Source organism: Nomascus leucogenys, chromosome 6 (genome assembly GCF_006542625.1).
Source record: "Nomascus leucogenys isolate Asia chromosome 6, Asia_NLE_v1, whole genome shotgun sequence".
Classification (NCBI taxonomy): Eukaryota; Metazoa; Chordata; class Mammalia; order Primates; family Hylobatidae; genus Nomascus; species Nomascus leucogenys.
In genome coordinates this window covers 88,600,663-88,624,698 of record NC_044386.1, presented here as the reverse complement: position 1 = coordinate 88,624,698, position 24,036 = coordinate 88,600,663, and the positions used below count along the sequence as shown (strand labels likewise).

The window sequence follows — 24,036 nt, the reverse complement described above, 5'->3', positions numbered from 1 at the left end:
ACTAGCTGTTAAAGAGAGAAAATTATAATATCCCTCTGTAACCAACAGACAAAAAAACAACGTTCCATGATGGCAAGAGTTGGGTGACAACGGCACCCTCATACTCTGCTGCTGGAAGCATGAGCAAGTTCCACCTTTCTGGAAAACAGCTGGCAAAACAGTGCAAAGGTTTGGCAGGTTATTTGACATGGCAGTTAATTATATTCTCAGAATAGGAATACACTACAATGAGAATAAAATTAAAATAGCAAGTAAAGATTAACAATGAAAATCTGTACCATTTATAATAGCAAAAAAAATGGAAATGTAGTTAGTCACCTTTTGTGCTACTGAATACCAGATTTTATTCACTCGATCTTAATTTATTATACATTTAAAAATAACTAAAAAGAATATTACTGGATTGTTTGTAACACAAAGAAAGGATAAATGTTTGAGGTGATGGATACACCATTAACCCTGATGTGATGATTATTATACATTGCATGCCTGTATCAAAATACCTAATATACCCCATAAATACATACACTTACTATGTACCCACAAAAATTAAATATAAAACATTAATTAAAAAACATAAAAAACCTGGAAATGACTTAACTGTACAACTAAAGAGAAGGGTCTCATACATTACATATATCATGGCATGTCCTTACTACAAATATTAGTTATTAAAATGTTCAATAAATATTCAGTGAGGGGAAATAGTCAAAACATGTTAAGTAGAAAACATCAGAATAAAAATTGACCATACAGTATGATCTGAATTTTTTTTTTATTATTGTACTTTAAGTTTTAGGGTACATGTGCACAATGTGCAGGTTTGTTACATATGTATCCATGTGCCGTGTTGGTGTGCTGCACCCATTAACTCGTCATTTAGCATTAGGTGTATCTCCTAATGCTATCCCTCCCCCCTCCCCCCACCCCACAACAGTCCCCGGAGTGTGATGTTCCCCTTCCTGTGTCCATGTGTTCTCATTGTTCAATTCCCACCTATGAGTGAGAACATGCGGTGTTTGGTTTTTTGTCCTTGCGATAGTTTACTGAGAATGATGATTTCCAGTTTCATCCATGTCCCTACAAAGGACACAAACTCATCATTTTTTATGGCTGCATAGTATTCCATGGTGTATATGTGCCACATTTTCTTAATCCAGTCTATCGTTGTTGGACATTTGGGTTGGTTCCCAGTCTTTGCTATTGTGAATGGTGCCACAATAAACATATGTGTGCATGTGTCTTTATAGCAGCATGATTTATAGTCCTTTGGGTATATACCCAGTAATGGGATGGCTGGGTCAAATGGTATTTCTAGTTCTAGATCCCTGAGGAATCGCCACACTGACTTCCACAATGGTTGAACTAGTTTACAGCCCCACCAACAGTGTAAAAGTGTTCCTATTTCTCCACATCCTCTCCAGCACCTGTTGTTTCCTGACTTTTTAATGATGGCCATTCTAACTGGTGTGAGATGGTATCTCATTGTGGTTTTGATTTGCATTTCTCTGATGGCCAGTGATGATGAGCATTTTTCCATGTGTTTTTTGGCTGCATAAATGTCCTCTTTTGAGAAGTGTCTGTTCATGTCCTTTGCCCACTTTTTGATGGCGTTGTTTTTTTCTTGTAAATTTGTTTGAGTTCATTGTAGATTCTGGATATTAGCCCTTTGTCAGATGAGTACGTTGCGAAAATTTTCTCCTATTTTGTAGGTTGCTTGTTCACTCTGATGGTAGTTTCTTTTGCTGTGCAGAAGCTCTTTAGTTTAATTAGATCCCATTCGTCAATTTTGACTTTTGTTGCCATTGCTTTTGGTGTTTTAGACATGAAGTCCTTGCCCACGGCTATGTCCTGAATGGTAATGCCTAGGTTTTCTTCTAGGGTTTTTATGGTTTTAGGTCTAACATGTAAGTCTTTAATCCATCTTGAATTAATTTTTGTATAAGGTGTAAGGAAGGGATCCAGTTTCAGCTTTCTACATATGGCTAGCCAGTTTTCCCAGCACCATTTATTAAATAGGGAATCCTTTCCCCATTGCTTGTTTTTGTCAGGTTTGTCAAAGATCAGATAGTTGTAGATAAGCAGCATTATTTATGAGGGCTCTGTTCTGTTCCATTGATCTATATCTTTGTTTTGGTACCAGTACCATGCTGTTTTGGTTACTGTAGCCTTGTAGTATAGTTTGAAGTCAGGTAGCGTGACGCCTCCAGCTTTGTTCTTTTGGGTTAGGATTGACTTGGCGATGCGGGCTCTTTTTTGGTTCCATATGAACTGTAAAGTAGTTTTTTCCAATTCTGTGAAGAAAGTCATTGGTAGCTTGATGGGGATGGCATTGAATCTATAAATTACCTTGGGCAGTATGGCCATTTTCATGATATTGATTCTTCCAACCCATGAGCATGGAATGTTCTTCCATTTGTTTATATCCTCTTTTATTTCATTGAGCAGTGGTTTGTAGTTCTCCTTGAAGAGGTCCTTCACGTCCCTTGTAAGTTGAATTCCTAGGTATTTTATTCTCTTTGAAGCAATTGTGAATGGTAGTTCACTCATGATTTGGCTCTCTGTTTGTCTGTTATTGGTGTATAAGAATGCTTGTGATTTTTGTACATTGATTTTGTATCCTGAGACTTTGCTGAAGTTGCTTCATCAGCTTAAGGAGATTTTGGGTTCAGACAATCTGGTTTTCTAGATATACAATCATGTCATCTGCAAACAGGGACAATTTGACTTCCTCTTTTCCTAATTGAATACCCTTTATTTCCTTCTCCTGCCTAATTGCCCTGGCCAGAACTTCCAACACTGTGCAATAGGAGTGGTGAGAGAGGGCATCCCTGTCTTGTGCCAGTTTTCAAAGGGAATGCTTCCAGTTTTTGCCCATTCAGTATGATATTGGCTGTGGGTTTGTCATAGATAGCCCCTATCATTTTGAGGTACGACCCATCAATATCTTTTATTGAGAGTTTTTAGCATGAAGGGTTGTTGAATTTTGTCAAAGGCCTTTTCTGCATCTATTGAGATAATCATGTGGTTTTTGTCTTTGGTTCTGTTTATATGCTGGATTACATTTATTGATTTGCGTATGTTGAACCAGCCTTGCATCCCAGGGACGAAGCCCACTTGATCATGGTGGATAAGCTTTTTGATGTGCTGCTGGATTCGGTTTGCCAGTATTTTATTGAGGATTTTTGCATCAATGTTCATCAAGGATATTGGTCTGAAATTCTCTTTTTTGGTTGTGTCTCTGCCTGGCTTTGGTATCAGGATGATGCTGGCCTCATAAAATGTGTTAGGGAGGATTCTCTCTTTTTCTATTGATTGGAATAGTTTCAGAAGGAATGGTACCAGTTCCTCCTTGTACCTCTGGTAGAATTCGGCTGTGAATCCATCTGGTCCTGGACTCTTTTTGGTTGGTAAGCTATTGATTATTGCCACAATTTCAGAGCCTGTTATTGGTCTATTCAGAGATTCAACTTCTTCCTGGTTTAGTCTTGGGAGGGTGTATGTGTCCAGGAATTTATCCATTTCTTCTAGATTTTCTAGTTTATTTGCATAGAGGTGTTTGTAGTATTCTCTGATGGTAGTTTGTATTTCTGTGGGATCGGTGGTGATATCCCCTTTATCATTTTTTATTGCATCTATCTGATTCTTCTCTCTTTTCTTCATTAGTCTTTCTAGTGGTCTATCAATTTTGTTGATCTTTTCAAAAAACCAGGTCCTGGATTCATTAATTTTTTGAAGGGTTTTCTGTGTCTCTATTTCCTTCAGTTCTGCTCTGATTTTAGTTATTTCTTGCCTTCTGCTAGCTTTTGAATGTGTTTGCTCTTGCTTTTCTAGTTCTCTTAATTGTGATGTTAGGGTGTCAATTTTGGATCTTTCCCGCTTTCTCTTGTGGGCATTTAGTGCTATAAATTTCCCTCTACACACTGCTTTGAATGCGTCCCAGAGATTCTGGTATGTTGTGTCTTTGTTCTCGTTGGTTTCAAAGAACATCTTTATTTCTGCCTTCATTTCGTTATATACCCAGTAGTCATTCAGGAGCAGGTTGTTCAGTTTCCATGTAGTTGTGCAGTTTTGAGTGAGTTTCTTAATCCTGAGTTCTAGTTTGATTGCACTGTGGTCTGAGACACAGTTTGTTATAATTTCTGTTCTTTTACATTTGCTGAGGAGAGCTTTACTTCCAACTCTGTGGTCAATTTTGGAATAGGTGTGGTGTGGTGCTGAAAAGAACGTATATTCTGTTGATTTGGGGTGGAGAGTTCTGTAGATGTCTATTAGGTCCACTTGGTGCAGAGCTGAGTTCAATTCCTGGGTATCCTTGTTAACTGTCTCATTGATCTGTCTAATGTTGACAGTGGGGTGTTAAAAGTCTCCCATTATTATTGTGTGGGAGTCTAAGTCTCTTTGTAGGTCACTCAGGACTTGCTTTATGAATCTGGGTGCTCCTGTATTGGGTGCATATATATTTAGGATAGTTAGCTCTTCTTGTTGAATTGATCCCTTTACCATTATGTAATGGCCTTCTTTGTCTCTTTTGATCTTTGTTGGTTTAAAGTCTGTTTTATCAGAGACTAGGATTGCCAACTTCTGCTTTTTTTTGTTTTCCATTTGCTTGGTAGATCTTCCTCCATCCTTTTATTTTGAGCCTATGTGTGTCTCTGCAGGTGAGATGGGTTTCCTGAATACAGCACACTGATGGGTCTTGACTCTTTATCCAATTTGCCAGTCTGTGTCTTTTAATTTGAGCATTTAGCCCATTTACATTTAAAGTTAATATTGTTATGTGTGAATCTGATCCTGTCATTATGATGTTAGCTGGTTATTTTGCTCGTTAGTTGATGCAGTTTCTTCCTAGCCTCGATGGTCTTTACAATTTGGCATGATTTTGCAGTGGCTGGTACCGGTTGTTCCTTTCCATGTTTAGTGCTTCCTTCAGGAGCTCTTTTAGGGCAGGCCTGGTGGTGACAAAATCTCTCAGCATTTGCTTGTCTGTAAAGTATTTTATTTCTCCTTCACTTATGAAGCTTAGTTTGGTTGGATATGAAATTCTGGGTTGAAAATTCTTTTCTTTAAGAATGTTGAATATTGGCCCCCACTCTCTTCTGGCTTGTAGAGTTTCTGCCGAGAGATCCACTGTTAGTCTGATGGGCTTCCCTTTGTGGGTAACCCGACCTTTCTCTCTGGCTGCTCTTAACATTTTTTCCTTCGTTTCAACTTTGGTGAATCTGACAATTATGTGTCTTGGAGTTGCTCTTCTCGAGGAGTATCTTTGTGGCGTTCTCTGTATTTCCTGAATCTGAATGTTGGCCTGCCTTGCTAGATTGGGGAAGTTCTCCTGGATAATATCCTGCAGAGTGTTTTCCAACTTGGTTCCATTCTCCCTGTCACTTTCAGGTACACCAGTCAGACGTAGATTTGGTCTTTTCACATAGTCCCATATTTCTTGGAGGCTTTGTTCATTTCTTTTTATTGTTTTTTCTCTAGACTTCTCTTCTCGCTTCATTTCATTCATTTCATCTTCCATCGCTGATACCCTTTCTTCCAGTTGATTGCATCGGCTCCTGAGGCTTCTGTATTCTCATGTAGTTCTCGAGCCTTGGCTTTCAGCTCCATCAGCTCCTTCAAGCACTTCTCTGTATTGGTTATCCTAGTTATACATTCGTCTAATTCTTTTTCAAAGTTTTTAACTTCTTTGCCTTTGGCTTGAATTTCCTCCTGTAACTCGGAGTAGTTTGACCGTCTGAAGCCTTCTTCTCTCGTCAAAGTCATTCTCCGTCCAGCTTTGTTCCGTTGCTGGTGAGGAACTGCATTCCTTTGGAGGAGGAGAGGCGCTCTGCTTTTTAGAGTTTCCAGTTTTTCTGCTCTGTTTTTTCCCCATCTTTGTGGTTTTATCTACTTTTGGTCTTTGATGATGGTGATGTACAGATGGGTTTTTGGTGTGGATGTCCTTTCTGTTTGTTAGTTTTCCTTCTAATAGACAGGACCCTCAGCTGCAGGTCTGTTGGAGTTTGCTAGAGGTCTACTCCAGACCCTGTTTGCCTGGGTGTCAGCTGCAGTGGCTGCAGAACAGCAGATTTTCGTGAACCACGAATGCTGCTGTCTGATTGTTCCTCTGGAAGTTTTGTCTCAGAGGAGTACCCGGTCGTGTGAGGTGTCAGTCTGCCCCTACTGGGGGGTGCCTCCCAATTAGGCTGCTCAGGGGTCAGGGACCCACTTGATGAGGCAGTCTGCCTGTTCTCAGATCTCCAGCTGCGTGCTGGGAGAACCACTACTCTCTTCAAAGCTGTCACACAGGGACATTTAAGTCTGCAGAGGTTACTGCTGTCTTTTTGTTTGTCTGTGCCCTGTCCCCAGAGGTGGAGCCTACAGATGCAGGCAGGCCTCCTTGAGCTGTGATGGGCTCCACCCAGTTTGAGCTTCCCAGCTGCTTTGTTTACCTAATCAAGCCTGGGCAATGGCGGATGCCCCTCCCCCAGCCTCGCTGCCGCCTTGCAATTTAATCTCAGACTGCTGTGCTAGCAATCAGTGAGACTCTGTGGGCGCAGGACCCTCCAAGCAAGATGCGGGATATAATCTCCTGGTGTGCCGTTTTTTAAGCCCGTCGGAAAAGCACAGTATTAGGGTGGGAGTGACCCGATTTTCCAGGTGCCGTCTGTCACCCCTGTCTTTGACTAGGAAAAGGAACTCCCTGACCCCTTGTGCTTCCCGAGTGAGGCAATGCCTAGCCCTGCTTCGGCTCGTGCACAGTGCGCTGCACCCACAGTCCTGCGCCCACTGTCTGGCACTCCCTAGTGAGATGAACCTGGTACCTCAGATGGAAATGCAGAAATCACCCGTCTTCTGCATCGCTCATGCTGGGAGCTGTAGACCGGAGCTTTTCCTATTCGGCCATCTTGGCTCCACCCCCCTGAATTTTTTTTTAAAGATGCATTTCTACCGCAGCCATAAAAAAGAAAGAGATCATGTTCTTTTTAGAAATATGGATGGAGCTAAGGCCATTATCCTTAGCAAACCAACGCAGGAACAGAAAACCAAATACTGCATGTTCTCACTTCTAAGTGGGAGCCAAATGATGAAAACATATGGACACATAGAGGGGAACAACACACACTGGGGCCTGCTGGAGGGTGGAGGGTAGGCAGCAGGCGAGGATCAGAAAAATAACTGATGGGTCCTAGGCTTAATACCTGGGTGACAAAATAATCCGTAAAACAAATCTCCATGACATGAGGTTACCTATATAACAAATCTGCACATGTACCCCTGAACTTAAAAGTTAAAAATAAAATAAAATAAAATAACATAAAATAAAATAAAAAATATATTTCTACAACAAAAAAAGATTGGGGAAAAAAGTCAAAATATTAATAGTGGTTATGGGTACTTCTTACTTTTTTATTTTAGAATTTAGGCACCTATTAATTTCATGCATTTAAAAAATTGCTGAAAAAAAGGTTTGACTCTGAATATCTTTGAAATATCTATTACTCTCCTGAATCACTGTATAGTAAACATCATTACGATTATGCTAAAACATATGTCTAAGTACAAAGGCCTCCAGAGAATATATAAAAATAATAATAATTATATTGAGGTGGTAAGAGTATAGGTGAATCTGGTCGATTCTCTCTTCTAAACATTTGGTAAGGATATTGGCCAGGCACTGTGCCTCATGTCTGTAATTCCAGCACTTTGGGAGGCTAAGGCGGGAGGACTGCTTGAGTCCGGGAGTTTCAGACAAGCCTGGACAACAAAGTGAGACACTGTTTTTACAAAAAATAAATTTTAAAAAATTAGTTGGGCATGGTGGAACATGCCTATCGTCCCAGCTACTTGGGAGGCTGAGGTGGGAGGATCACTTGAGCCTGGGAGATTGAGACTGCAGTGAGCCATGACAGTGTCACTGCACTCCAGGCCTGGGTGACAGAGTGAGATTCTGTCTCAAAATAAGAGAAAAAGATATTATAAAAAATTTATCTAAGCAGTAAAAACAAATGAAAAAACTCCTGCATCAGATACGTAAATTCCAATTTCCAACTTGATGAATAAACACACCATTAACTTCACAGACATGGGTGGGCTATAATCCTTCGGTCTGTGGGAGTCTGAAAATATCCACATGGTCACCAAGTGAGCACAAACTTCTTTCCGGAGCAAAAAATACATACTTAGTTAGTTAAAAGCTTGTTTCAATACAGATTTTAAAATATTAAGATCTTAAAATCACTTTATAACAAAATGAGGAAAGTAAAACCCAAACCAATAAATCTCAAAACACATTAAGCTCTTTCCTCTGTTTAAGTGATATACTTTAAAGTCAAATTCAATTTGACTTTCTGGTTTGAAAAGCAAATTCCAAAGCATATTAATTGTATCCACAAGGAACTCTTACTGCCCCAGGTTTTAAAGACAATGAAAAACGTAATAGACTAGGAGTTCAGTATAAAGTCCAGAGAAAAAGCATCTACGTATTGTCTTGTTCTGAAGACTTGAAACCTCCTTCCAGAGATGACACCTGACTAATTAGGTAACCAGACCACACTGGTACATTGATGGGTCCACTGGATGGTCTCTCTCCTTTTCCCATCTCTCACAGGATTCTAGCTATGCATTTTAATGCAAAATTCTGGAGAAGCAGTGCCTTTACCTTACTGGTGAGAATTTTAGAATCTGAGTTAGGTTAATAAAATAATTCTATTTGCCCAGGTATGGTCTTATGGCAGCCCTTAAGTCATAGCACCTAGGAAGTTGCCCTAGGTTCGGGCTTAACCTGTTCCTCCCTGCCAAATTAGAGTGATGAAAGGTCTTTTGACAGTAAGCTATGTACTTGATGTATAATTAACAACATTTTCTTATTCCTCAACACAATCATGCTTGAAAAATGCAAGTGAAGCAGACAGATACCAACCTTCAACCCCACTTATGCACTTGACTCTGTCTCGGACTTCCACATTGTAGCCTTCAAAAGACATAAACACACCATCGGGGTGATAGGGGGCTCTCTGTGCATAGACTTTGGAATAGCTATGAGAGAATTCAAACCGATCATAGCCATCATACTGAACCACCTTTCCATAAACATCAAAATATTTCTCAACCCAAGTGAATGGAAGAAAGACTTCGTTCCCCTCTCGTCTCCCTTTAATTGTATGTTCATCATTTATGAGACAGTCAATTTCTTCATATTTGAGCCCTAACACCTTACTTCCCACATTGCTACTGAAGCCCCCAACAACAGGGGGTGCTTTCTGCTGTTCCTGAGGGAGTGCTTCCTCAGACTGTTGTTTGGCCACGTGGTTCATATAGTTGTTACTCTCAGATGCTGCTGCTCTTTTTTCAAACCCATCCACTCTGAAGCCACTACTCAAACGCCGTGGAAACTGGATCGCTTTGTCACTGGAACACTTATTCCACAAAAGTACTGTGACCAAAGTGAAGAGTGCGCAGATAATAATCAAAGTCTTATAGTTGACCCGAGCTGCCAAGCAACGCATATTCAGACCATACCTATGGAGGCAAGAAGAAAAAAAATCATGCAAAGATGTACTACCGGCATTTCACAGGATAAAGTTTTCTTTGCTTTTTTTTTTTTTTTTTAAATGCTGAACAACTGTATTAGGACAATTTTGGATCAGATTTAAAACTGCAAACTCAAACTTTTCAGCACAAAAAAGGGTAAGAGGTACTTCCTCCTTTTGGTGAAATCCTTAGTTAGGTCAAGCTTCTAAAGCAGAGATGTTCAAACTTTCTTAAAGAGTTTGTGGCTCCCTTGGTATCTCAGTAACTTTTCACAATGCCCCCTAGGCCAAAAGAAATACCTAATACGGTTTGATTATGCTGTACCCAAAATGCTTGGGACCAGAAGGGTTTTGGATTTTGGATTTTTCTCAGATTTGGGAATATCTGCATTACACTTAACAGTTCAGCACCCCAGATCTAAAATCTGAAATGCTTCACTGAGTATTTCTTTAGAGCAACACGTTGATGCTCAAAAAGTTCTTGATTTTGAGGCATTTTGTATTTTGTATTTCTGAACTTGGGATGCTCACCATGTAGCATTTATTAAATAGTTGGGGCCAAATAACTACTTACGTACAAGTGTTTATGTCCTAACACCTTAGTAGCTGTCTGAAAAAACACAGTAGACCTTTTCAAGGTAAACATCAACATCCATGTTGCTAAATCCAACAATGAATTTTTAGTGCTCATCCTACTTGACCTCCTAACAGCATAAAATAGGCAATAGCTCTTTCGTTCTTGAAACATTTTCTTCCCATGGTTTCTAGGGCACCATTCTCTTTTGGTTCTCCTAAAATCCCACTGGCTGTTCTTCTCTTCTTTGAATCTTCCTTTTCATCTCCCTAATTCTTAAATGTTAGAGTACCTTAGGGTCCCAGTCTTTTGACTTCTTTATCTCTATTCACTCTATTCACTTTGATCTCACCCAACCTCATGCCTTTAAATACAAGGCTGACTATCCCCAAATTCTCTCGCCAGGCCAGGCCTTTCTTCAGAGCTGCAGATACATATAACCAAATACATATATCTTTATTTGCAGGTCAAATAAATTTCTGAAATAACATCCAAAACTTAACTCCCAATCTTTTCCTCAATCTGTTCCACCCTTCCTACTGCTCAGACTAAAAATCTTGACCCTTTCTTATTCACTCAATATCCCATAAGTCAGGAAATTCTGTTGGCTCTACCTTCAAATTATACCCAGAATCTGACCTCTTTTCACCAACTACATTGTTACTACCATGTCAGAACCACTGTCATCTTTCACCTGGAACACAGCAGTGATATTCAAACTGGTCTCTCTCCTTCTACCCTTACCCTACTACTCCACCCTCAAGTCTATTCTCAATACAGCAGTCAGAATGATGCTCTTAAATTTAAGTCAGATCATGTCATTCCAGTCCTGATGGGAGGAAAATGTCATCCTGTTGCTTTTTCTGGCCATATAGTGTATGAGCCTGTTGTGATTGCAAAGCAAGTAGTCCTGGGTTACTTTTTGCTGGGATGATTGGGAAACATGGGAAATTATGGATAGTTACATGTATAACATATGATACATTTCAGCCTGCTGAGAGAAAAGGGAGTAGTTTAACTGCCGTTTGCCACAGGAGCTCTGTAACTTATTGTATGGTGTGAATCAACAACTAATTTTATTGTTTTTAATCCCCCCTTCTCATTTTCCCCTCAACCCTTTTGGCAGCAATGATATATTTAAAAAAAATCAAATGCTAAACTTCCGTTTCTCAAGAAGTTGATGGTGAATGTGTAATTCATTCATTTCTTTTACTTCCAATGGAAAGCAAACTTTGCACCCTTCAGTGTCTGAAAACAACTGTATTCTGCTCTCACCCTTGATTAATAGTTTGGCAGGTTGTAGAATCCGTGGTTGCATATTATTTTTTCTCTAAATGTTGTAGGCAATACTTTACTGTCTTAAATCATTAAGAGTTATTCATAAGGGGTTTGATTTCAGTCTCTTAATTGTTACTATGTGTGTGATTTCTTTCTGGATCTTTGTTTATCCTAGGAATTCTGCAGTTTTGAGATGTGTCACAGTACCATGTTTGATTCTCTATTTCAGCGCTTGGTGTGCCCTTTCAATCTAAAAACTTGTGTCCTCCTATTCTTGTTTAATGGATATAGTATCTTCTTGGATCTCTGAATATATTAGATGATTTCTTCTTCTTTTTTTAAAATAAAGTTCTTTCTTATTAGTTTTACTTTTTCCACTGGCCATTTTCCTGGTTATTTAGTCTTTCATGCCATTAGTTTTTCCCACTATGCCTGGTGATCTTCGGTTACTCGTTCACATTTAAGGGAGAATGACTCATTAGCCAACATAGATTTCCTGTGTTATTTTGAAGATAGTCTGATTTTGGCTAGATTGTTCCCCTGGAGGGGATAAAAAGAGGGAGCTCTGTGTGGGCTGGACATAAGCTGACTGGCAGTGTTCCCACAGGGTGAGTGGGTGGGAGCCAGCAGACCTTTCAAATGCCAGAAAGAAGATGGTGTTTTCTCTTTTGTTACACGAACACAGCACACACTTTAGAAGCCTTCGTCTTTCTCATGCTCTCTAAAGAAAATCTGCTTAGTGTTTGCCTGGGATTCTTGCCAGCTATCTGTATTCAAGTGTAGGGGTGAAAGAGGTATGAGGAGGGGAGAAGAGGGTATAGTTGGGCCTACTGGTACTCAACTAGAGATCCGGAAATCTGTTCAACTATCATCCTTGGGTAGTCCTCCTATTTACTGTTACTGGCTTCTCCATTTCTCATTTTTAGACATTTTGTTTTGGTGGGGCATCAGAAGGGAAAGGAGGTGAATACAGATTTTAAGAACTGGAAACCCAATAATGCATTTTTAACCCTATTAACTGAGAATAATTCATTTCATCATCTGCATTATTACTATGAGAAACCAAAACGTGTAACAAACAAAACTTTAGAAGTCATATAAATTGAGGATTTCCTTATATTGTAGTGGGGACAAACTGATAACACTAAATGTTTTTTTTTTTTAAATCCTTCATTAAAAACACTTAAATGTCAACAGCTGAGTAATCTGTCAGCTATGCCATACATTTTGACCAATTAATATAGAAATATAAAGAAAGCTTTTTATCCTATCTTTGAGAAGTGCCCTTCCTCCACTATTCAAATGCCTGTAACCCTGCTTATGGAACAAGGTTACTGATATAGTTTGGGTATTTGTCCCCACCCAAATCTCATGCTGAAATGTAATCTTCAGTGTTGGAGGTGGGGTCTGGGGGGAGGTGTTTGGATCACGGGGGTGCATCCCTCTTGAATGGCTTAGCGCCATCCCCTTGATGATGAATGAGTTTGTGTGAGATCTGGTTGCTGAAAAGTACTGCCCACACTCCCTTGGCTCCTGCCCTGGCCATGTGACCTGCCTGCTCCAGTTCTGCCTTCTGCCATGAGTAAAAGCTCCCTGAGGCCTCACCAGAAGCTGAGTGGATGCTGGCACCATGTTTGTATAGCCTGCAGAATTGTGAGCCAATTTTAAGCCTCTTTTTTTAAAAAAATAAATTACCCAGTCTCAGGTATTCCTTTACAGCAATGCAAGAACAGACTAACACAGCTACCAATATGTTGAAGCACACGATGGGAAAGTAAAGAAAAATCAAATTTAAAAACTTCCAATAATCCTTATGTTCAGGTTTTATTGTCTGATGTCATTCGTTACTAAAGACAATCAGGGCTTCTTAAAGAAATGAGTAATTCCAGGTCTAGGGATGGGACACCTTGCCACACCAGAAAACAAACTTTCGACGACCAATGAGATAAAAATCAAGGGTGTCAAAAAAGCAGCAGGAGATGGATAAAATTAGAAAATTATTGCTAATTGCTAAAACTGAGAGTGATAGATATATTGGAAGTTCAGTATACCACTCACTATATACTTTTGTTTAAACATTTCCATAAATATATAACATCATGGCAAAATGACACAGGAATCAGTCTAAAAGATCCTCTTCCCTATTAGTCAAATTTGTAAGAATTATGACTGAAGTAGACTGAAACACAACGAAGCAATAAAAATCCATGAATCTGCAATAATATTTAAAAAGGAGAAAGCCAGCAAAAAACTGACCTAATCATCTGAGCTGACAAAAATTGGCAACTGAGTGAAAAAAATTATTTACTGGTCTTTGTAGGAGCAACCATATTTCAGAACAAATCAATAACCCTAGTAAATAAAATACTCTGTTGTACAAAAGGCTATCTAATAATAGTAAGTAAATTTTTTAAAAAAATCAGAAAGTTAGCATTATGTAATCCCTCATGATATTACAGATTCAGGCAAGTGTTAAATGCAGGTATATGTTTGCCATGACCTAGAGATTCATACTGTGCAAAGTAACACCAAATACATTATTTTCTAGTTGAAAGAAGAAAAAGATTAAACTTGACAGTGAAAGGATCAGACAGTCATACCCTAATTCAGTGGTCAACTTTAGTCTCCTTAATTGTGACCCATCCAGAAGCTGTCTCCTGATAAGTCATAATAAGAAATATATCACTTATCATATATTCCAGCCCAAAATGTTTCACTTGGATCTCTCAGGACATAAAATTTAATCTCTGGTTAACAGGAAATACAAGGGATAGAGGAACAAGTTAAAGGAGGAAGCAACCAGACATTTCTGGAAGGTGAGACATCCTGCAGGACAGCTGGTCCTGTCTCCTCAACTCAATTAGTGATATGAAAAGAAAAAAAGAGGTGGCTGTTTTGTGTGTGTGTGTGTGTTTTAAGAGACTTAGGGGCATAACAACCAGATGTGAAACTTGGTCCTAGACTGGGAAATTCAACAATGGACTTGATAAAATGGAAAGATACTGAAATGAAGACTGTTAACTGAAAAAAACAGGTTACAAAACAGTGCATTTAGTATTATTTTAAGTAAACAATGCATATATAGGTCTTTATTTTCTAATTTTCCATGATCATGCTTACTGTTTTGTTTTTTTTTTAACTATAAAAAATGGCATGTGCTTGCAGTCCCAGCTACTTGGGACTGGGGTAGGAGGATCACTTGAGCCCAGGAGTTCTGGGCTATAGGGTGCTATGCCGATTGGGTGTCCACATTAAGTTTGCCATCAGTATGATGACCTCCCGGGAGTAGAGAACCACCAAGTTGCCTAAGGAGGGATGAACCAGCCCCGGCTGGAAATGGAGTGTGATGATCAGTAGTGGGATTGCGCCTGTGAAGAGCCACTGTATTCCAGCCTGGGCAACACAGCGAGATCTCATCTCTTAAAAAAAAAATGAAAAACTAAGAAGGACAAGGTTAACTTTGTTAAAATATTGAAAGAAAAAAATGTCAGTTAAAAATCTGTAGAAAAATTTAGCTTTCAAATGGGCACAGGGTTTTTTCACGGGGGCAGGGATAAGGGAGATGGAAGGAAGATGAAGAGAAGGAAATCTCTGAGTGTTGACATACAGTATTAACTAAAAAATAGGCTCATTTAAAGAGAAACACAGTAATTTCATTATAATGTTGCCAAATTATAGAAAACTGACACAGATACTCTGAAATTTCAAGAAGTAGATTGCACTGACATTCTGCTAGGTATAAATGATGGTAACTTTGAGTGGTGAGAGGCTTCCTACTTATTTTGAAGCTTTTGCCACATCTACAAAATAGATTGATGTTTTAGGTAAAACCAACAAATGAAAAACTCACAAATAAAAAAAAAAATCTTGAAACCTCACCTACTGCTGACCCTAAAGATTTATTTCATTAGAAATAGAATCCAATAAAAATCAGGTCTTACAATGCTGGATATCTAAAACAGAAAATGTCATGCAGTAAGCATCATAAAGAAACTGTGGAAAAACTTCTTTGTAGAAATAGTTAAAAATTAGGGAAAGTAAAATATAACTTTTAGGGGTTTTTTTTGGAAAGTAAATTGTTCTATTCTAAAGCGATTTGCAATTCAACTATCTTTTCTGTGATACTTTACTTTTCAGATTTATTTTCCTAGTTACTCCAAGTAACTATTAGAGTAATTCACTAAATATCAGGAACTATGGATAGCATCATGAGCTTTCAAAATATGAAGGTTATATTTCAGTAAAGAACAACCTTTCAATAGGTTTTTTAAATATTCACTTACATTGTTATTGGCTTTTTTTCCTCTGAATAACGTAGGCCAAGGTTTCCCTGCTTATTTCTCTTATCTACTTACGCATCTATTTATGTTTCCTATAATTCCTTGATTGAGAAGAATGCTTACTCTTATTGAAAAAATAATTTATTGATACTGAGTAAGTAGATGAAATAGTAATTGCTCAACAAATAATCAAACTCAGTGATTGTTTTGATCAATATTTGTTCAGCAGCTACTATGTGGCAGGTAAGGCATTATCCATGTCTCTGAAGGACAAATTAGCAGGCAGAAAAAATAAGAATGCTAAGATTTAAGAACTGTAAAAAAAAGTTATGTAGACTACGCTATAAAACACCTTAACCTTTTAAGGTGTTAAGAAAAGCTTCCAGGTAGAATGAATTGAAGATTGACAGTTAAGCATGCTCCCAAGTCAGGGTATTTGCACTTGTCATTCCCCATGCCTAGCACTCTATTTCTCCAGATATCCATTTGGATGGCTCTCTCACTTCATTCAGGTCACCGCTTAAATGCCAATACAATAGAAAGGGCTTCCCTGACCACCTTATCTAAAATACCAGTTCTCACCCCATCATTCTGTAGATCCTTACTCAGTTTTATTTTTTTCATAGAATTTATCACCATTTGACATATGATACATTTAAATTATTCATCCCCAATCCACTAGAATGCAAATTCCATGAGGGCTGGGGTTTTGCTTCTCCTGGTCACTGTTTTATCCCCAATACTTAGAAATGTGCCTAGCTTGGCTCATGCCTGTAATCCCAGCACTTTGGGAGGCCGAGGTGGGAGGATCACTTGACAAGGTCAGGAGTTTGAGACCAGCCTGGTCAACATGGTGAAACCCCATCTCTACTAAAAATACAAAAAATTAGCTGGGCATGGTGGTGCGCACCTGTTGTCCCAGCTACTTGGGAGGCTGAGGCAGGAGAATTGCTTGAACCTGGGAGGCAGAGGTTGCCACGAGCTGAGATCGCCATTGCACTCCAGCCTGGGCAACAGAGTGAGGGGGCAAAAAAAAATGTGTGCCTAGCTCAGAGTAGATATTCATTAAAGGTTTGTTGAATAAATGAACATTGTTAAATATTCTTTCCTCTCCTTTGCTGCCTCCTTTCCTTCCTTTCTTGAAAGGAAGCAAGCAAGCAAGCACTTGCCCTATATAATTAAAAAAATAAAAATAAAAAACAGACATTTGAACCAGACAACTTTGTTTTCTTTCCAATATTTGGGTATTCAGAAATTGTAATCCAAATAAAAATGAACATAACTGACATAACAGAATATGGACTGTGATGCTGTATATTGGCCAATTTTAAAACAGATTTACAATTTAATTACTGCTGTTAGTAATGTTCCATCTGTTTACTGCTTAATAGACCAAGATTTAAATTATACAGTCAAATTGTTAAATATCCAGTGATAGTTGTAACTCAAAGGAGAACTGCCTAATATTTTTGGTTGTTAGGATCCTTCTAGTAACATAAACAAGTAGAATTCTCTGGTAGCTACTCACAATAAGGCAAAACAGGAAGGAAATTTTGCAAGTCTCTTCTATTTTTTAGTAACAAAATTGAAATGATCTGTGATACAAGTGCTCATAATACTTCAAATAAGATTGCATTTCTAGGAAAAAAATCCCAAAGAAACTGAGTAGGAGGTATATATATGGACATGCTTTATGTTACCGAATTCTCACAGTATTTCTAATATTTTCTCATAATTATATGTTATGGTGATCTGTGATCCGTATCTTCAATGTTGCTATTGTAATTGTTTTGGGGTACTATTAACTGTACTCATGTAAGATGGCAACCTTTATTGATAAATGTTGTATGTGTTCTGACTGCTCCAATGACCAGCTGTTCCCCGATTCCCTGTTTCTGACCTTCTCCTTGGGCCTTGCTATTTTCTGAGACACAATAATATGGACATTAGGCCAATTAATAACTCTACAATGACCAGTTAACTATTCAAGTGAAAGGAAGAGCCACATGTCTCTCACTTTAAAACAAAAGCTAGAAATGATTAAGCTCAGTGAGAAGGGCATGTCTAAAGCCAAAATAGGCTAAAAGCTAGGCCCCTTGTGCCAAACAGCCAAGTTGTGATAGCAATGGAAAAGTTCTTGGTGGAAGTTAAAATTGCTACTTCGGTGAACACATGAATGAAAAGAAAGTGAAACAGCCTTATTGCTGATACAGAGAAAATTTGGGCGGTCTTAAGGTCAAACCAGCCACAATATTCCCTGAAGCCAAAGCCTAATAATCCACAGCAAAGCCCTAACCCTCTTCAATTTTATGAAGGCTGAGAGAGGTGATGAAGCTGCAGAAGAAAAGTTGGAAGCTAGCAGAGGCTGGTTTATCAGGTACAAGGTAAAGCAGCAAGTGCTGATGTAGAAGCTACAGCAAGTTATTCAGAAGCTCTAGCTAAGATCATTGATGAAAGCAGCCACACTAAACAGATTTTCAATGTAGACAAAGCAGTCTTCTATTAGAAGAAGATGCCATCTAGGACTTTCATAGCTAGAGAGAAGTCAATGCCTGGCTTCAAAGCACCAGCCGACTCTTGTTAGGGGCTAATGCAACTGGTGACTTTAAGTTGAGGCCAATGCTCCTTTATAATTCTGAAAATACTAGAGCCCTTAAGAATTATGCTAAATCTACTCTTCCTGCACTCTATAAATGGAACAACAAAGCCTGGATGATAGCACATCTGTTTATGACATGGTTTACTGAGTATCTGAAGCCCACTGTTGAGACCTACTGCACAGAAAAAAGATTCCTTTCAAAATGTTACTGCCCATTGACGATACATCTGGTCACCCAAGAGCTCTGATGGAGATGTACAAGGAGATTAATTCTGTATCCATGCCTGCTAACACAACATCCATTCTGCAACCCACAGATGAAAAAGCAATTTGACTTTCATGTCTTTTTTTTTTTTTTTTTTTTTTTTTTTAGATGGAGTCTCACTCTATGGTCCAGGCTAGAGTGCAGTGGCATGATCTCGGCTCACTGCAACCTCTGCCTCCCGGATTCAAGCGATTCTTCTGCCTCAGCCTCCTGAGTAGCTGGGATTAGAGGCATGTGCCACCATGGCTGGCTAATTTTTATATTTTTAGTAGAGACAGGGTTTCACTATGTTGGCCAGGCTAGTCTCAAACTCCTGAACTCGTGATCCACCCACCTTGGCCTCCCAAAGTGCTGGGATTACAGGCATGAGCCACCACACCCAGCCAACTTTCAGGTCTTAGCATTTAATAAATACATTTTGTAATGCTATAGCGGGCCATAGATGGTGATTCCTCTGACGGATCTAGGTAAAATAAATTGAAAACCTGCTGGAAAGGATCCACCATTCTAGATGCCATTAAGAATATTCATGACTCATGGGAGGAGGTCAAAATATCAACATGAACAGGGTTTGTAAGTTGATTCCCACCTTCATGGATGACTTTGAGGGGTTCAAAACTTCAGTGGAGGAAGTAACTACAGATGTGGTGAAAACAGCAAGAGAACCAGAATTAGAAGTAGATTCTGAAGACGGGGTTGAATTGATGCAATCTCATGGATGAGCAAATAAAGTGGTTTCTTGGGATGGAATCTACACCTGGTGAAGATGCCATGAACACTGTTGAAATGACTGGCCGGGCGCAGTGGCTCACGCCTGTAATCCCAGTACTTTAGGAGGCCGAGGCGGGAAGATCACCTGAGTTAAGGAGTTCAAGAGCAGCCTGGCCAACATGGTGAAACCCTGTTTCTACTAAAAATATAAAAATTAGCTGGGAGTGGTGGTGGGCACCTGTAATCCCAGCTACTTGGGAGGCTGAGGCAGAAGAATTGTTTGAACCCAGGAGACGGAGGTTGCAGTGAGCCGACACGGTGCCCCTGCACTCCAGCCTAGAAGACAGAGTGAGACTCTTGTCTCAAAAAACAAAAAAGAAAAGAAAAAGAAACGACAACAAAGGATTTGGAATATCACATAAACTTAGTTAATAAAGCAACAGCAGGATTTGGGATGATTGACTCCAATTTTGAAAGAAGTTGTATTGTGAATAAAATGCTATCAAATGGCATGGAATGATACAGATAAATCTTTCATGAAAGGAAGAGTCATTCTATGTGGCAAACTTCATCGTTGTCTTATTTTAAGAAATTCCCACAGCTACCACAATCTTCAGCAACCACCACCCTGAGCATTTAGCAGCCATCAACATCAAGGGAAGACCCTCCACCAGTAAAAAGATTATGACTTGCTAAGGGCTCAGACAATCTCTAACAATTTTTAAGCAATAAAGTATTTTCAAATTAAGGTATGTACTTTTTTTTTTTTTTTTTTTTTTTTGAGACAGAGTCTTGCTCTGTCTCCCAGGCTGGAGTGCAGGGACGTGATCTCGGCTCACTGAAACCTCTACCTCCCGGGTTCAAGCGATTCTTGTGCCTCAGCCTCCCAAGTAGCTGGAATTATGGGCATATGCCACCACACCTGACTAATTTTTGCATTTTTAGTAGAGATAGGGTTTCACCATGCTGGCAAGGCTGATCTTGAACTCCTGATCTCAAGTGATCCTCCCCACCTTGGCCTCCCAAAGTGCTGGGATTACAGCCATGAGTCACTGCGCCCAGCCAGGTATGTATATTTTTTAGACATAATGCTATTCTACACTTAACAGACTACAATACAGAATAAACATAACTTTTATAAGCACTGGGAAACCAAAAAATGTGTGTGAGTCACTTTATTGTGATATTCACATTATGGTGGTCTGGAACTGAATCTGCAGTATCTCCAATGTATTCCTATAGTAAGTTATATTATTTTAATTTCATAGATGAAAAGACTAAGGCATAAGAACCCACAAAAAGATTTACTAAAGGAAAAGGACAGGAACAAAGCCAAGACGAGAACTTAAACTTGATAAAAAAATTTTGTGCATTCCCTACTTACAGATGATGAAACTGAGGCACTGTGATGTTAAGTAATTTACCTGAAGCCACATGATTATTTGATGGTCCACATATCTAGTATTAAGAACGGTATTTTAACTCCAGTTTTTCAGTCTGACTCCAAAGCCCGTGCTCTGATATGTCACAGGGTATCTTAGAACAGATATATAAATATTATATTTCAGAAGCTGAATACTCCCCTTCCCCAGAAGATTTTAACTTATAACAGGTTACTAGAGTGCGAACTGAATTCAGACATTCACAGGTCTTGTTTTGGTTATAGTTTAATTTTACCATAAATCAACAGTTCACACAGGTAAACACAATTTTAGGAAAAGTTATCTAGTTGTTCTAAAAATGTATTAGCATTTCTGAATGAAGCTACTGAAATTTTTGAATTTTCTTTAAATCTAACAGTATAATTAAATGCCATATTAATATTAGAAAGGGACAGAAATGAGAGTCATGATTGTGAATGTTATGTATATATATTCTAAGAAAGCTACCTGGTCCCCAGGGATTAGAATAATTAAGCTCTTGACAACAGAATCCTCACTGGCCCCACAAATCCAGCAATAGCTTACAAATGCATTATAATACCTTATTTCTGTTAATAATTATTACGATGTTCTGGCATAGCTCATTGAAGCAAAACTTTCCCCATGTTAATCTGAGGCTTTGAAAATGTACTCATGTTCTAAAAGCCCCAAGGTGGCAGTATATATGAGTAACTAACATTAGTACAAGAAATTAGGGTGTAAAACAGAAGAATGTAAAGATAAAGCTATTTTTTGGGCTGGGCATGGTGGCTCACACCTGTCATCCCAGCACTTTGGGAGACCAAGGTGGGAGGATGACTTGAAACCAGGAGTTCCAGACCAGCCTGGGTGACCTGAGGCCCTGTCTTTTTTTAAAAAAAAATTATTTTATTCTATGACTTTTTATTAGCCATAGCAAAAATAAAAATAATTTTTAAAAAGGCAAGAGGTCAAGGGGAATAAAAAGCTTTAACTTTTTTTTTCTACTTAGTTTAATTTCCGGCAAGAACATATAATCTTGAATACAGACTGTAATTACCCTTAGAATGAAAATCACTAGTGACACCAAAGGTCAAATTTATTTGCTCGTGTCACGCAACACAAATTGGCTGTTTTTTTTTTTTTTTTTTTTGAGATGGGGCAGTCTCATTAGTTACTCAGGCTGGTCTTGAACTCCTGGGCTCAAGTGATCCGTTTAGCCTCCCAAAGTGCTGGGATTACAGGTGTGAGCCACTGAGCTGAGCCAATAAATCAGCTTTGAAGCTATGAAAGGAAAAAGCAAAACAAAAATAAAAAATTTCAACACTGTAGAGATAAAGGAGAACCATCTAAGGAAAGCTAATTTTATTAACCTTTAAAGATAATGTATAAATAAAAATGCAAAACAGAACTAGAAGTTGGGGTAAGACACATTCGTGGTTATTGCGTTTTACTCATAAGACCTGAGACCACCTGGTGGCTTCTATTAGCTCAGGTGTGGAAATTCATATTCTAAGCCTACTGGGCCTCCTACCTGACATACTTTTGTAGGAAAATCTGTCTTACCCCTAACAGGACACCAAAGCAATTTCAGTTTTCTTTTTTTCTTTCCTTTCTCCTTTCTTTTCATTTTTTTTTTTTTTGGACAGGATCTCTCACTCTGTCACCCAGGCTGGAGTGCAGTGCCATGCTGATAGCTCACTGTAGCTGCAATCTCTTGGGCTCAAGTGATCCTCCTGCCTTAGCCTCCTGGGTAGCTGGGACTACAGGTGCACACCATCATGCTTAGCTAATTTTTATTTTTTATTTTTATTTTTAGTAGAGATGAAGTCTCACTATGTTTCCCAGACTGGTCTTGAACTGCTGAACTCAAGCAACACCCCATGCCTCGGCTTCCCAAAGTGATGGGACTACAGGCATGAGCTACCACACCTAGTTCCAGTTTTCTTAACTTCAGCAACCATAAACTAGGCAGAAAGAATAATATGATGAACCTTTAAAAAACAATTTTAAGAAGTACAGATGTTGACTGGTTCCAGGCCAACCACCTTTTCATACTACTAGAAGGAAAGCTGTTTGCATCAAAGCACTAAATTAATGAAATAGAAAAAGAAAATCCTCATCAATTCCTACAACAGTTAATGACAATGCGCTAATTAACAGATTAAATTCAATAAGTGAAGCATTTTACTTAGTATTACTATATATCTATAGTATATAGATATATATAGATGTATAGCTTAGCTTAAGATCTGATACTGAGGAAAATAAAAATATATATAGAAACGATTTCTGCTCTCAAATAACTTAGAACCTTGAAGATACAAGACTTGAACATACAGAAAGCAATTGAAAAAAAATCCACATTGAAAAGGTGGTAAAATAAATATAATAATTGAATTTGAAAATCAAATAAAAAGTAGTGTGGCAGGTAGTTTAGTTAGGAAAGGGAAAGATACTAGGAAGAGCTGCATGAGGAGAACACTTCACTGAAGCCCAACACAGATGGTATATACTGGTCTCCAAGAGAATATTAACAACCATTAAGTGAGGCTCTTTTCAAACACAGGATAATGAACTTGTAGCTATGGATTTCCTTATCTACACTGCAAAGTACTTTTACATTCATTTCTTCATTTAATTTCTGCAACAATCCAATGAAATGGTCAGGAAAATGAGTGCTATTTTACAATAGAAAATACTAAGGCTCAGAAATTGATATGGTGGTCTTTTGGTTCTAAGCTTTATCAGACCAGTGGTTTCCAAATCCAGATAATTAAGTCTCATCTGGACTGGGAAAAGATGTTTCAAAGTCTTACACAAGTGATTCTGACGATTAATTTGGTCTGAGAACCAATACAACTGGCTCTAAATTTCACTGGGCATTAGAATTACCTAGAAGGTTTGTTCAAACACAGATTGCTGTTCCCAAACCCCACAGTTTCTGATTTACTAAATCTAGGTAGAGACCTAAAAACCTGCTTTTCTACCAAGTTCTAGGCGAAACCTATGCTTCTGGTCAGGGAATCACACTTTGAGAACCACTGTTAATATACCATATGCATAAAGTAGGTACTATGTGCAAGTGCAAATACATATGCTGCCCAAACTCAGAACTATCTTAGGCAATTCTGAAAATTAGGGTCACTAGCATATTGATTTTTGCAGAATAATTAGTTTGTGCTCCAGTGAGAATGACTTTAGTTAACTCTTGAATCAATTTACGAAGCAGTGATTCAAGAGTTAGCTAAGCCCTAAAGTCATGCTTGGAAAAAATTTGTAAGTTTTGGCTTTTGCCTGTATGTTGCAGAAATCTCTCAGCTACAGTATGTTTTGAAATAATTCTTTTAGAAGGGTAGGTGGGTGGTATATATTTTGAAGTCTTGCAGAATTGAAAATATGTGTTGCTTCTTC

General features: G+C 38.6%; 1 protein-coding gene across 8 annotated transcripts in view; it reads right to left on the bottom strand.

Moving 5' to 3' along the window:
- The window catches only part of GLCE (glucuronic acid epimerase), a 126,884-nt gene that overhangs the window by 13,217 nt on the left and 89,631 nt on the right, over positions 1-24,036 (bottom strand). For all 8 annotated transcript variants that reach the window (XM_030814657.1, XM_030814659.1, XM_030814656.1 and 5 more), the window contains one exon: positions 8,906-9,504. In XM_030814657.1, the coding sequence (XP_030670517.1) occupies positions 8,906-9,504 (599 nt within the window). The remainder of the gene's footprint in view (positions 1-8,905; positions 9,505-24,036) is intronic.